General features: G+C 33.0%; 1 protein-coding gene across 1 annotated transcript in view; it reads left to right on the forward strand.

Moving 5' to 3' along the window:
* Window positions 1-16,054, forward strand: part of LOC103596121 (low-density lipoprotein receptor-related protein 1B-like) — a gene marked incomplete at its 5' end in the record, with an annotated part of 148,581 nt that overhangs the window by 21,686 nt on the left and 110,841 nt on the right. The window contains 5 exons of the mRNA XM_008579694.1: window positions 5,793-5,918; window positions 6,630-6,767; window positions 8,293-8,427; window positions 11,625-11,744; window positions 13,340-13,581. Coding sequence (XP_008577916.1) covers window positions 5,793-5,918; window positions 6,630-6,767; window positions 8,293-8,427; window positions 11,625-11,744; window positions 13,340-13,581 — 761 coding nt within the window. The remainder of the gene's footprint in view (window positions 1-5,792; window positions 5,919-6,629; window positions 6,768-8,292; window positions 8,428-11,624; window positions 11,745-13,339; window positions 13,582-16,054) is intronic.

A 16,054-nucleotide genomic window follows, 5' to 3' on the forward strand; every position in this document is an offset into this window, starting at 1 on the left:
TAACTGTGTGTGTGTGTGTGTGTGTATACACACACACACACACACAGCCAGTTCCCGGCTTACAATGGTTTGACTTATGATTTTACGACTTTACAATGTTGGGAAAGTGACATGCATTCAGTAAAAACTGTTCTTCGAGTACCCATGCAACTATTCTGTTTTTGCCTTCCAGTACGTTGTTCAATAAATCACATGAAATACTCAGCACTTTATTGTAAAATAGGCTTTGTGTTAGGTGTATTAAAAATATTTTCAACTTACAATATTTCAACTTATGCATTTAATACACCTAACCTGCTGAACATCATAGCTTAGCCTAGCCTACTTTAAACATAATCAGAACACTTACGTCAGCCTACAGATGGGCAGAATAGTCTAACAAAAAGCCCACACGTGTATGTAATTACAAGTGTTAGGCAGAGAACTGAAACTAGTAGTTATTTAACATTTAAACCTGAAAATCTTAACAAAAGTTATTGCTTCTTCAAATTCAAGTCATACTTGACTTACATTTATTGGGTATACACTTATGCAGCCAATAAATATATATGTACAATCTGAGGTCATCAAAATAAAAGATTTCTTATATAATTATAAACTTTTTCAGTCCTTCTCATTCTTTTTATCTAATCTCATCAAGAAAGCTATTTTTGCCTTTAATTTAAAGGAAGATACTACCACTTCAGATATAACTAACTAGCACATCAGGTGAATTAAAGAAAATATAGCATGAATACAGGTACTTAAATTTTTTGTTCTATTTAGTGAATTAAGTTAAAGCAATATTTTTTTGGTAGATGATATTTGACTGCTGATGTTACAGTTGGAAGAAATTACAAATCAAGGAGGTGGCTTTATTTTAAAACGATTTAAAAGTTGAAAAAGACAAAGACTTTGGAGAGATTTTTCTATAAGTACAACTGATGGGTGATGTAATTGTTTCAAGTTTAGCTTTCTTTACATCATCTTAAAGATGGACTCTAGAGAATCACCAGAGAATATATTGTTTCTGAATCATAATATATTAAATAATACCAAATCTTATCTACCAATAGCATTCCAGAATCTATTCTTTTTTGTAAACTATGCATTTTGTCCCCCATTCTCTATTCCACTTTGCTGAAAAACCAGTGAGTGGAATAGAAAATGTTTGGTATTAAGTAACAGTGTAGGGTTCCAGAGTCACACTCTCCAGGACCACTTCTAGGGAGAGGCAGTGACTCTCAGTGGGTATCCCACACAGCTCAGCTGAAAAACCTTTTATTTATTTTTGAAACATAGTTGATTGTACATATCTGTGGGGTACAGAGTTGAATATCAATACTGTGTGCAGTATGTGATGCTAAAATCAGGATAATTACTATATTCAAAATTTTCTATATAATAGCTTTTTGTGGCTCTCTATCAATTTTAAAATCCAGCTTGACTGTCTGAGCTTTTTTGTACTTCTCTCAGTCATCAGTATCATGGTTGACTCAAGGTATTATGTGCCAGAGACTGTGCAAAGTAATTGGGATAAAAATGAACAGCACATGGTTCTTTTTGACCAGAAGATCTTATTCTGGTTGGATAAAAAACAGTAATTTTCATACATTATATTTCAAGTAATGATAGAATTTAGTAAAAGGTACAGACAAGGCAGAGAGGGATAAAATAAACTCTGCCTAAAGGTGAATTCAGAAAGCTACAGTTCTGAAAGATCTTGACTAAAATCCACTGTAGACAAAGTGAATAACATGGGGAAAAATATTATTTATTCAGTAAATATTTATTAAACTAGAGGCAATGATGAGAGAAACAGACTTGGTCTTTTATCTTACAGAGGTTAGAATCTAGTGGAAGATGGATATTAATGATCATAAAAATATATGATTAAAAATTATGATATATGCTATGAGGAAAAAGTAAAGTAATTTATAAAAGTATTCAGCCAGAGAGCTTTTATTCAAAATAGATATGAGAAATAACATTAGAGTTTGGGTCTGAGAAACATGTAGTCACCAGGTAAGTGAAAGGTATTGAGAATAAAGGGGTGACACAATGTTATAGATAAAAGAAATAAGATGTGTAAAGGCCCTGAGGAATTGAAAGATTCATGTCCCCAGAGAGTACAAATCAAGGTAGGTATTGGTTTAGGATGAAACAAAAGAGATAGCAGAGACACCTGGAATGATGTGACTCTTGGTAGAGATTTTAGATTTAGCCTGAATACAATTGAAAATACTAAAAAATTTTAAGCAGAGAAGGCAAATGGTCATACTTACATTTTTCAAGTATTGGAGAGAAAGGGGCAAGACTAGTTAACACTATTGCAGTACTCTAGGCAAGCTATGGTAGTAGCTTGGAATAAGAATGACAGCATGTGATAGAAAAATATAGACAACTTGAAGGTGATATAGTTGGAAAAATAAATTGGATTAAATAGTGGATTGAATATGGAGGGGTGAGAGAGTAAGTTTTTTAATTTGTAGTGTGTTTTTGCTTGCACATTCTAATGGTAGGGGAACACAGGAAGAGGAACAGCTTTAGAAGTAAAGATTAGAAGATTGGTTTTAGATGCATTTGAGGAGACACTCAAGTAGAAATTTCAAGTAAACACTAGATGCTTGGTTCTCGAGCAAAAAGGAAAGATGTGGTCTACAGATATAAATTTGGCAGTCAGCAAAAAATGTGGTAAATAAATACTATGAAATTTTCAAGATTATGCTGGGTGATAGTAAAGCATAAGACAAGAAGGGGAGGAGGAAAGAAATTGAGTGACATCCAACATCTAAATAAATATGAGGCACCAGAAGAGACTTGGGTGAATGACCACAGAAAAATTAATGAAAAAAAAAATGAGTGTGGCAATAGAAACACCAGAGTGAAAACATGTTTCATGAAAGATGGAATGGTTCCTGAGGAAGCAGGAGAAAATGAGTTCCAGAATAGGCGAAAAATTGCGATTAAATAGGAGCAAGTTATGCTATATCTCTGTTGTTAAAAAGTTATTGAAATAAATTGATGGTCTATATGTAGATATAAGTAGGTCTGCAATTATTTAATAAGATGTTAAGGAAGTTTCATCTTTTTATTTCTACTTTTTGTGTGTGTGTGATAGGAATCATGTTCATATGTAGAAGGTAGAAGTTTTCTGTAGAAAGGTTTGGAAGGAATGCACATTTGAATCATTATTGCAAATGATAGGACAGTGGCATTGCTAGATAACTTTAGGCTTTACAAGTAGCATTGACAAGTGTTTATACTTGGTGGTATCAGTTGGCCTTGTAGTATGATCATCTGCAACATTCCTGGTCTTTCCAAATGCAGATATTGGGAGGGCAGATGATTTCATTCATCTAAGTAGAATTTTGTTAACTAAAATGAAAAAGAGAAAAGGGCCAGAGAATCCTAAGGAAAAATGAGTTTCTAAAAGAGTACTTACAACAGTGTCCAACATATTTTATGTTACCAATATCAATAAGGAGAAAAGTGAAGACAAAAAAGGCATTGGTGAATAGAGAAAAAGTAGACATAGTTCTGGGCTACAGTTTCAGATAAAGCTGAAGAAGAGTTATAATGAGAGTGGTTGAGTTAAATTTTTTTTTTTTTTTTTTGTCTTTTTTCGTGTCTGGCAACGGATCGCAACCCTCAGTGTTGCACCCGTACCGGACCGGGACCGGCAACGGGATCGCAACCCTCGGTGTTGCTCCCACACCTCGCTCAGCCAGTGAGTGGGAACCGGTCCGTATGTGGAATCCGAACCCTCAGCGGGAGCGCCACCGCACTCCCAACAGGCGCACTGCAGCAGTGCGCCACCGGGCCGGCCCTGAGTTAAAAATTTTGAGATAGGAGATTGCAGTCAGAATTTGGGGCATTCAAATGGATGGTTTTGTAAATGGATAATTGTAGAAAAGAGCAAATCCAGACTACAGCCATATGTATCAGTTAGTGCTGCTATCTGCAAGCAGCAGAAACTGTCACTGGATGAATCAAGAAAATAAGTTTGTTGAAATCCACCAATGTGCACAACCTTCCAGGAGAGTGGTGACCTAGGTGTATTAAAGTAAAAGGACATTGGCTATAAGAAAATCAAGTAGCTAAGAAGCCAAGTTACTGGTTGATTTGCTCATGTGAATGTTGAAGTCATCTAGGAAGCTGAAATAAATTTGAATGGAGAGGAAATAAAACTATGACGAAAACTATGCTCTACAGTCTTTGGTGAATTGTGGAGCAGATGATGTGTAAGAGGTTGATGAGAAAATAGCCATGAGAGAGAAGTATAGTCAAGTGCCTGGCCCTCAACATAACAGTATTTTTTAGTTTGTTTTAAAAAAATAAAGTATGAAGATATAGTAATAAAGTTCTAGAAGCTGTGATAGAAAACTAGGTTGTCTTCAAACATGAGATAACACGAGTTCTGAGCAAATTAAGAGGCATTCCTAAAAGGGAGTATTCTTGGAGAAAGAACCACATTTCAATTAAGGCAAGAAGGTCAAACAAGGAGAGTGACATATCTAAGGAGCTGTAACAAAATGGTATTGCTAGAATATCAAGAGGGACAAGGGATGAGTCTGTAGGAGTGGCGTGGGCAAGATAGCAACCAGTCTATTAGGCCATGCAAACACAGAATTGTATTCTGAAGGCGATGGAAAACTTCAGAAGAGATGATCAGATTAATGTATTTGATTGTTCTCATGTCTTTTTGAGGATCAGAAGAGGGCAAGTTTGGGGACAATATCAGTAGAACTTGGGGACTACACAGAGTTGCTGGCCAATGAGAGGAATGCATTCAGAGTAATCCCAGATTTCTGGCTATGATGTGCCATTCTCTGAACTTGGGAATAAGACAAAGCTCATGTTTGGGGAGAAGGGAAAGACGATAAAGAATTAATTGAAAAACATATTAAATTTAAAATTCCTGAGGGGGTATCCTATAATCAACTGTGAGATGCTAGAACTAGATAGAGAATTGAAAGTCTTCAGGGTATAGCAGCAAGTAAATCAATGAGCATAAATGAGAATACCTAAGCAAAGAATTCAAGAGTGAGACTTCAGGGGACCAAGGACAGAGCCCTGGAGAATTCAGTCTGTAAGGATGAAGACTAAGGAGAGATGTTTCCTGTTTTAGAGGTGGAAGTCTTCAGATTAGATAGTGAGAGAAGGGACAAATGTAAAATTCCCTGGCTTTCATTGTTGTCTCTTTGTCTTATTCACACACACACACAGACACACACACACACACACACACTGAAAATGAATAACCAAGATCACCTATGTGCTTCAAATACAAATCTAAACATTTGTTTACAGAGATAGAGAGTAAGAAACCCAGCTATAACATTATTTGGATTTTTTTTTTTTCCCACTGAATGGCCTGTTCTCATTTTTGGTCTGTAACATATGCTTGTTTAAGCTCTATGCTGTGTGAAATTGCTCTTGGAGATAGCTAAGTGTCCTACCATGTTGTATAAATCATAGGCACAAATTAACTTGGTATATTGAGGCAAGTCAGCAAAGATAAGGCATTTGGAAATGAGGCCGTGAAATTTGGCTCTCTTTTTTACCTCATTCAAGATCCTCAGCTGTGCGGTGTTTTCTGTAGTTAATATAAATTAGGATCATGAGCTTCTATTATCACACATTTTTCTAGTATTTACTATTGCCTAATTATTCACTGTTAGGCAATTTTTGCAACAAAAATTATTTAGAAAAGCTAGATTATAGATTTGAAAAAAAAGAAAATAAACAAAGGATGTTCTAATAAGTCAGCATACCCAAAAGAGCTGGTTTGGTTTTTCTTTCTTTTTCAGTCAAATTTCTTTGCCCACCCACAAGACCTCACCGATGCCGAAATAACAGAATATGCCTGCAGTCTGAGCAAATGTGCAATGGGATTGACAACTGTGGGGACAACTCAGATGAAGATCACTGTAGTGGTAAATCTGTTTATGTGAAATAATTGATTTAATGACAACTATGGTATAATATAATGATTTTCGGGCTCAAAATATTAAAACAATATATATTTCCCTTGTGGCATGTTTGAGGGTATTTTTTTCAAGCACCTGAACTTCTGACAGGGTATAAGAACAATCCACTAATATTTCATTTGCATAATGGGGTTGTGTGGTTTTATCCAGAGTTTCCACTAAGGCCTTTATTCCAGAAAATACTCATCACATGAGAGAAATAACATAGTGCTTTAAAAATGTTAAAACAGTTCCTTGAAGGGTGAAGCTTTGTATGGATTGTGTATGTACATGAACCCTTTTTCACAATTTTGAAATTCAACATGCTCCTTATACAAAAGGCTTTATGTAAGTATGCAGCACAATCATTTGAAGACAAAACCTGAACTGAACTCATTTGAGGCCGTTTCTATAACTTTTTTAAAAAATCCCACTTAGGGTGAATATGCACACATTTTCCTATAGAAATAGGTTGTTATTAATTATAGGATAAATACGCTGTCACTTTTCTAAAGTCCAAAAAGTTTATAATTTTAAAACATTTATCCTCAAGAGCTTCAAATAAAGGATTGTTGACCCATGTTTTTCATAGCACTTAGCAAAATCTTGAACATATTTTGTGTTCAGAAAATTTGTTTTTATTCTGTGAAGCACTAATCATTTTTACTGACTCTATAGGTAAGCTTACATATAAAGCAAGGCCTTGTAAAAAGGATGAGTTTGCTTGCAGTAATAAAAAATGTATCCCCATGGACCTCCAGTGCGATAGACTCGATGACTGTGGTGATGGTTCAGATGAGCAAGGCTGCAGAATAAGTGAGTTTCTTTTCTGCTAAACAAAGTGCAGCAACACAAGTTCTAATTTCTGCTTAATGTGACTAAAATTTTCTTTACTACTGGGTGGAAAGATTGCTCTTCAAAACGTGCTGAAGTTATGACCTTTTTTAAACCTTTGGCAAAGCAACCTAAGAACATGATTTAGTTAATAATAGAAATATGAGGTGGAAAAAGTTGATTTTGCAGTAAGTATCCTTGTTAGAGATGAGGGTAAGAACTCTGTATCTAAATACAGAATTTGATGTCAACAAAGAAATCTATATACCTTTATATTTTATTTTATAAAATATAAATTTAGTATCCTTGAATTTTACAAAAAGTGATATTTGGTTGAATGATGGTAAGGCTTTTAATTAATTCAATTTTTTTAAAGTTAATCCATTTCTGAGTTATGCTTATAGAAGACATTATAATTTTGTTCAGTTAGAGTACTGTAATATTTGGGTTATTAGATCCTAGTTGTCAATACTTGCTTGTTAAGTGCTTGATATTTGATTTTCCGTATTAAATAAAAATAATTAAATTTATTACCTAAATTCATATTGCTTACAAAAGTCATAAAATACTTCCTACTTTTGGATCTTTTATTTTTTCTAATTTATGTATCTAGGTTGTTCCTCACTAGGGAATGAAACAGTGCCCACCAGGATATGGCCACTTATATCTCAACCATAGTATCTTTACACTGGTGAATTTTAATTAATTGTAAAATATTCAAGAATCAGTGGGGATTAATAATGGTTACAATTCTAATAATTAAATTTCTCATAATTCTCAAAAATTTGATTTGTTTAAATAATTTAGAGGTAACACGATGTTATCCCTGTAGTAATTCCCCTGTCATTTATTTGAGTACTAAAATGTTTTCTTGAATGGGAGATAAATCACTGAAATTGAAACTACTATGCTGGAATTCACAAGTAACTCTTAGTTTGTCCTAGTGGTGTTTCAGCTCATGACCATTAGAGCATGTGACACACTCAAATGTTACTCCTTATATGTGTGACCAGACTAAAAATTTTTAAAAACTGTTGATTTAGCCTACCTGCCTAAGTAATGTGATAGTGCCCTTGACTGAGTTCATGAATATTAATTTAGGCTAGCAATAAATGCCCAAATCTCCAGGTAGCGTATAGGAAATGTTTGGTTCTTAGAGAAGGTTATAGTACTCACGTACAGTACCGTTATAAAGACAGCTTGTCATTAGAATCATTGCCTCTTGACTTCCTTTTAGAAAGTAGTGGAGCTTGACAACAGCTGTAAATATCAGCTGTTGGCAGCTTGGTCAAAACTAGATTTAATGTCAATGAATTCAATTTTTATCTGCTAATATACCTTTAAAAGAAATGAGAGCTTACATCATGAAAACAAGATCATGATCTTATACATTCAAAAAGAGTTATCTATGGAATAATAAATACCACTTCAAATTTTTTTAAAAAAGGTAAACTCCCACTTCAGGAATTAGAATGGTATTAGTTTTGATCATTTTTTTAAATCCTAGCTCCAACTGAATATACCTGCAAAGATAATGTGAATCCATGTGGAGATGATGCATATTGTAATCAAATAAAAACATCTGTTTTCTGTCGCTGTAAGCCTGGATTTCAGAGAAACATGGAAAACAGACAGTGTGAAGGTAGAGTACATTTCTTCAACAGCTTGCTCTTAAATCTGTGGGTTATAAAAAGACTCCCAAGACTGCTAAATTGTGAAATGACAAGGGATTGATTTTCATCAAAATGGTGTGTATCTACGGGATACCATTTCACTTATGAGAGTGAAAGTTTCTGGGGTCAAGAGTCTGTTTGTACAACTAAGCTAACCATCACTGAGGTGACAAAGCATTTCTATAGCAAATTCAGACCTGCAGGAATTTCAAATGTATTGTTACAATTCTGTTTTGAAATGCAAATTACAAAATTGCTGGTTCAGGAACTATTGAAGAATTAGACTCACTTCATGAAAGAATGTTTATGATGACCCATTTCTCTTGAGTGTGCGTTTGAATACTGCAATAGGTAACTCACCTTTAGAGAATTTTAGGCTTTCATCCTAACACCATGTTTTAAACTGTGCTTTATATTATCATAATGTGTCTTTAAAAATTCAAAATCAGGATCTAGATAAATCTCTGTCAACTTACTTGAGATCCTTTAAAAATTGAGCTTGTAGGATAGTCAGACTCTCAAAGTAAGTCAGTCAATATAATTTACATCAGAGCTTTAACTATAAAACCATGAATTACAGACTCATATACACTTTCTGAAAATTTGTCCAATAAAACTGATATTCATATTCGTATTCACCTATTATTGCTATTAGAGCCAAACCTAAAATGTCTAAGTTTGGCTTATCCAGGGTGAATTCAAGTCCTAAAATGCTTTCACCTGACAATGTCTGTACTGTCTCTTTATGATATGCTTGGGAAAAGAAAATTAATTTTACTTATGTTGTGTCAATCAAAATGAAATTATTGAATTAAGTTATACTCACCAAAGGAGGAAAAAGTGTAGCCACATCACATCTATGTACATTTTGAGTTATGTGCTTGTTTGGATTATTCATGACATTTTAATTCTCCATTAATATGGAACACTGAAAGATGATAACTTGTGTTTTCTCTATTTTAATAAAACATAAATTGTTTCTCAAAACTACAGTATTTCTTTTTCCCAGACAATTTCTATCAATTGTATATAAATATACACATACACACAATTTCTTCAAGATTTTCATTCCAATAGCATTGACTTCCTAATATTTATTTGTAAATAGTAAGCTTTGTTTTCTGTATATTCTTACCAAATCTAGAAATTCTATTGTCCAAAGTTTCTTTATTTTTAATTATATTTCACAGCACATACAACCTGCCACCTAGCTTCTTCATTTTAAATTGCTATAAATCCACTCTTTTTATATACTTTTGTTGTGCGAGTGAGTAGCCTCTGACCTCTAATACAATTTGCACTTTTATTTAATAAATGAAATTTTGATAGTAAGGAAAACAGTTTTGACTTGATATAGTGGAGGGGAAAGACGTTACCTTGATTTTGTAGTCCAAAGAATTTAAATTTGTGCCCTTCATTTATGCATGTCAAAAGAAGCCTAAGAAATAGCTATTTGCTGTTAAAGATCGAACACTTCAATTATATCATCTGAAGGGAAGAAAAATCAAAGGGAAAGGCAGAAGAGAATTAGAAAGGGATTAACTGTTGCTGAGTGCCAGGCACTGGTCTGGGTACTGGTCATGTGTGGGATTCCTCCATCCTCTTCAAAAGCTCACAATCCAGGTCTAATTCTAGACATGAAGAGAACATGTTGATTCTGTCCATTAGGGGCTATGTGAGTGAGCTGAGATTTTACCAAATCATGCAGATTTTTGCTTATTTTTATTTCATACCAAAAGGAAACCGTAGTAACAAATAACTCCTTGTTCAAAGTTACAGGTGCTAAACAAACCAGAAATATTTGTTGTAATTCTGATGGTTAGGTGCTGATGAGACAAATTTTACTTCATCCCTGTATAATATTCATTAAAAACAAGTAAATACCCTTTTCTGTATCTCTTTACTATACATCCTAATGAAACACAGAAATGAGTTGTCCTGAGAATGCTTAAGTTCTCCTTGTGCAGGGTATCATAGTGGAGATGACAGAATCAGAAAAGCTGGGTTTAAGTATTGGCGTTATCATTTGCAAGTGTCACTGGGAAAGTCCTTACCTCTGCCATTGAACCCTTAGAACATTGTCGAATCCTAAAAAAAGGTGGCTATTATTGCTGTGCTGATTCTTAAGTTCTCTAATTCAAGAGAAGGATTTACCTCACAGATTTATTACGTAATTAAGATAATTATAAGTGATAAAAGGAGCAGAATTAGGCTGATTAAATGCAAAAGTAGAGGAGGAAAAGAGAAAGTAGATAATTCACCAGAATCACCTGACCTCAGTTCTTCCTCTGCTTATGCTCTTAAAATCATGCACCACGATACAGAATATTGCCTGTGATTTGTTTATTTATTGCTTGTAATTTAGATGTATTTATTTATATATAGGCACACAGTTTTTTTTAATTTGTTAATTCATAGTTTCAATACAGCTTTTCTTGTTACATAATCACTTTATACACTATACATGACCCCAGAAATGTGTTAGAGGTGCACTCATTTCTTCATTCTCTGCCAGCCATTGTGCAAAACATGGCAATAAAAAAGGAATACATTATGATTTCTGCCCTCATGGGACTGACAATCAAGTAGGGGATACAAATACACAGCCACAGTTGTGAAATATAGTATGAGCAATGTTGTTAGAGAGAAACACCAGAAGCGCAAAGAGTAGAGAAACTAAGGGATGGATCATTGTTCCCATACATTGGTGTAAACCAAGAAACGCTTTACTTTAGGTGGATTTTGAAAAATGAATAGAAATTCTGTACATAAAAGTTGACATCATAGGACAAAGGAATAGTGTATATACCATTGCAAAGTTATGGAGGTAGGAAATCAGAAACAAACTTAAAAGAAAACCTCAAGAGGTTTATTTGCATGAATGAAAATACTAGTAAAGTTTGAAACAGATATTTTAATATTTTAAGTGGATTAACAAAAAGGAATGTAAAATAATTGATACATTTTTATAGTGAAACCATTGTGAAAAAAATGTTATGGCCAAAAAATGTCATACAGTAAGTCACACACTTAAAATTTGAAAGTACAATGAAAAAATAGAAACAAAAAGTGAAAGGAAGAAAAATGAGTTTTGGCTTTTAAACGTGGAAAGAATGAAGTGTGAACTGAGAGTATGATGATGCTATTTTGAATTCCTCTTTTCTAGACCTTAATGAATGTTTGGTGTTTGGCACATGTTCCCAACAATGTATAAATATGGAAGGATCGTATAAATGTGTGTGTGACCAGAATTTTCAAGAAAGAAATAGCACCTGTATAGCAAAAGGTAAGGTTATAATCATTATCGCAAATGCTGTTACAATTTCGTTTTAAACACTATGGGGAAAAATACTTCATACTGCATTTTAGCAATACCTTCATTTGTGATAATATAGAATAAATATCTTTGTAATGCTGATTAATTTGGCCAGCTCGTTTGTTATCATTCTTAATCTAATCTGGGACGTTTAATGACAATAAAATACATGGTTACTGTGTTTCAAACAATTTGTCAAGAGAGGTAAAAATTTTAAAGTGTGATAGTCAGAATACAAAGTATCTTTCTTTATGGTCTGCTTTCAGTGTATAGGAGAAATTATTACATTGCTGGGATAAAAATAAAAGGATAATGGTTAGCGTTATGAGGAGAATGAACTTTTGAGTAAGGATTTTAAATGTTTTAAAACGAAATCATGCTTCTGAATTCAGACCTCCACTTACTAATATCATTTTTTTAAAAAGTTAAATGACAGATATGGGTTTTGGGCTTCTGTACATATGGATTTTAGTGCTTGTGTTTTTACTAAATAATACTAAAACTTCAATCTAGGGTATGATTGGATGTTGTTAAGATTATTATTGCAAGGGGAAAACAGCATGATGTAGTGGTTCAATTGTGAGCTATGGCATTAGATGTACTTGGATTTGAATCCTACCACTGCACCTTTCAGACTCTGTAGCCTTAAGGAATTAAAACTATGAGCCTCAGTTCCTCATCTGTAAAATGGGGATACTAATAGCTACCTTCCATGGCTTTTGTAAGAAGTGAGAAAAGTTGTGAGTCTTTATGTAGTGCCTGACACATAGTAAACATTCACTGAATGAGAGCTGAACTGTACCTATTGTGTATTATTATTATTATTTATTTATTTGAAGAAACTATATATGCAATTCATGGTCTCTTTAGGATTTCATTAATATTTTAATTAATATTTTTAGAATTCACTTTAGGGTTTTATTCATCAGTATAAAAGACATTAGTACTGTATTGCGGGTGTCAAAACTTTAGGCTATAGTGTTCCACTTAGCAAGACTCTAGATAATTTAGAGATCATGGAATTTTAATGTAGTAAATACTGATATCTTTGTACAGTAAAAATAAAAACAAACATTTATGATATATGAATACAGGAGTAAAAAGACTCTTTATATCTTAAATTTTCATTTTTTAGCCAGAAGTTGTGATTACTCAGGTACATAAATTAGATTCTCAGAAACTTTTGGGGCTTAATGAGATACAAGCCCTTGAGATACAAAGGGCTTAAACATAGTGTATCGTGACTTACCAAATAATAGTTGTCCTTTATAAAAGGAACATCTTCTACAAATACCTAATTTCTAAACATAAGGTTTTACAAATGCCTGATTTCTAGGTTTTTGCACTAGAAAAACCTTTATCAATAACCATGGTAAATGTTTACATATGTGGGTATTGGAAATCATAAGTCATGAGGACAAAAAGGTGATACGAAATTAGTTGATTTTTACTGAGGAAGAAACTGTATGTAGCATAACAATTCATGATAATTTAAAAGTACAATCATTGTTTTTATATTAGTTGAAATTTATTTTATTTTTGTATTTTATTATAATAATCTCCAGGCTCTGAAGATCAAGTTCTCTACATTGCTAATGACACTGATATCCTGGGTTTTATATATCCATTCAACTACAGTGGCGATCATCAACAAATTTCTCACATTGAACATAATTCAAGGATAACAGGGATGGATGTATATTATCAAAGAGATATGATTATTTGGAGTACCCAGTTTAATCCAGGAGGAATTTTCTATAAAAGGATCCATGGCAGAGAAAAAAGGCAAGCAAACAGTGGCTTGATTGTAAGTAAATAACATTGAATATTTGAAGGCCCACACCTTCCAACCCCTTTACTTTAAAAAAAAAAAAATCTGTCTATCACAACATCTGATCATAGAAGATAGTTAATATGTTCACTTATTGCTCCCAATATTCTCCCTGTATAGAGATAAAATGTTTTCCTACTCACTTATTCTCATAGCTATATATAATTTATTTTAATTGCATGATTTTATGTTTTTGTTGTATTGCATTTGCCTTAGTTTTATAAGAATAGTAATGAATGATGCCTAAAATTTCTAGAGTATTCTATATTTTATAGTGCTTTGCAACATATTACAAACATAAGCCTTTTCATCATGAGATGACATTAGGAAACTTCACTTTATTTTTACATTAGAAAATAATGTAATACAGGGAAAATTGTTTTATTTTGAAGAGTATTGAAAATATACTTCTATTCTAGGACAAAAGATCAGCTTAGTAGTGTAACCATTTCTTCTGACTTCTGATAACTCTATTTTAGGGACCATCCAAAACAGAGCAATATTGCTTACTTGTATTTGATGGACATCTTGATTATCATGGTTATTCCTTTTGAGAAAAAATAAACTAGAACATTTGTTTAGATTTGTTGTTGTAGACTATCCGTTTTTGTTTTAAGGCATGTCAAGCTGTTGTGTATTTTATACTTTGAAGTAACCTGGGAGGAAAATGACATATAAATACTTATTTTTATGGGGCCTGGCCTATTCCTATACAACCAAAAAGTCAAGTGCTATCACAGCAGGATGTAATTGAAGCTTTGTATTTTAAAAGAATCAGAGGTACCTATCTGAAAGTCTTCACTACTTTTTATACACTGGCATCTACCATAAAGACTTAAAGTACATGAACAGCATTTAATGCAAATCTGGAACATATTTTAATTTTATCAGTTGTAGATAACAATAAGATGGTTTTAAAAAGAAACTATATTAGCTTTCGAGTTCAGGTTTAGATTAAATTAACTGTGAGTAAAAATCTATATATACCAGAGTTGTTTCTTCAACTTTTCCTCCCCCAAATATAGTGTTGTATAATAGCTTTATTTCTATTAAGAACACTTCTATGGACTGGCTGGTTAGCTCAGCTGGTTAGAGAGCAGCCTTGTAAAACCAACATCATGGGTTCGGATCCCTGTGCTGGACAGCCACACACACAAAAAAAAGAAACAAAGAACACTTCTAGGACAGAGCCAAGAAATTTAACAGATCACTCTGTCCTCTTTCTCTCACATACAGTCTCCTTCCTCTCTGTCAGACCAAAGTACTGACTCAGTGTCTTGGCTAACATTAACTTTCTTAAGCTCTAAAACAGAAGTGTCCTTTGTAAAAACATTGCTCCTATAGTACTATTTTATCTATTGTTAATGAAATAATAAAGAATATATACTGTGCTGTGGAGTTTCACTGCCTAAGTTGGAAGCTCATTCCTCTTGCTTACTAGCCTCTTAGCTTCTCTTTCCTTTCTATTTAATGAGGTTTCAGTGAGGATTAAATGTATATTAATATATTAATTATATGTTGTAATTAATTGTGTATAATTACATATAACTAATATATAATGCATATATTTGTGTTTAACATTTCTTGGCATATAGCCAGTAATATTTAGGTGCTTGCTATTAACAGTATGATAATGCTGTGGATGATGGTTATAATGTTGATGATGATGACAATTTCCAACATGTTCTTCTCTGCTGCATATCATCACATTAAAAATTATTTGCAACTCAGATGTCTGAATTTTATAGTTGCTAAAAATACTCACATCTTTAATTAATTTTGATATAATTTTTCAGTGAATATGATTTAATTTTATGTAGCTTTGTCTTTGGGATATTGATATACAATCAATGTCTTCTAGCGAACAGATTTATTGTAAGCCAAAGCCAAATTTGTTTAATATTTCATAACTAAGTTTTTAGTCTTATACACAGAAATATATATACATACATATTTTATTTGTATATGTATATTTATTTATATTTATTTTTATGTATCCTATCGTTCACTTCATTAATATGTTATAGCATCTTTTCATAAACAGTGGCAAAGTTATTAACCTTTTTTGGTTAGGGTATAAAACTTCATTTATTCTTTAATGATAGTAATGACTTGTGTTGTATCATCTAGACTTTGTGCTTTTTTCCCTTCTCTTCTTAGACCAATTGTGACTAACACCATTCACTAGGAAGAAATGCAGGTAACAGTAGGAGTACATTTTCTACTGAGAAGCCCATCATAGTTGACTAAATGTCATGATTATAAGGTTGGAACCTCTGAGCCATGAGTTTTAACACTTTGCTCTAAGCCGAATTCCAGCCAATACATTATTTAAAAAATACTTTAGGGCTACACTGATGAAAGCAACTATTGAAGTTTGCTTTTTAAATCTTTTTGTAATTTTGATATGTCAGTATTACGAAGATGGAACAAATTTATTCTTACCACC

Source organism: Galeopterus variegatus, unplaced genomic scaffold, assembly GCF_000696425.1.
Source record: "Galeopterus variegatus unplaced genomic scaffold, G_variegatus-3.0.2 Scaffold1943, whole genome shotgun sequence".
Classification (NCBI taxonomy): Eukaryota; Metazoa; Chordata; class Mammalia; order Dermoptera; family Cynocephalidae; genus Galeopterus; species Galeopterus variegatus.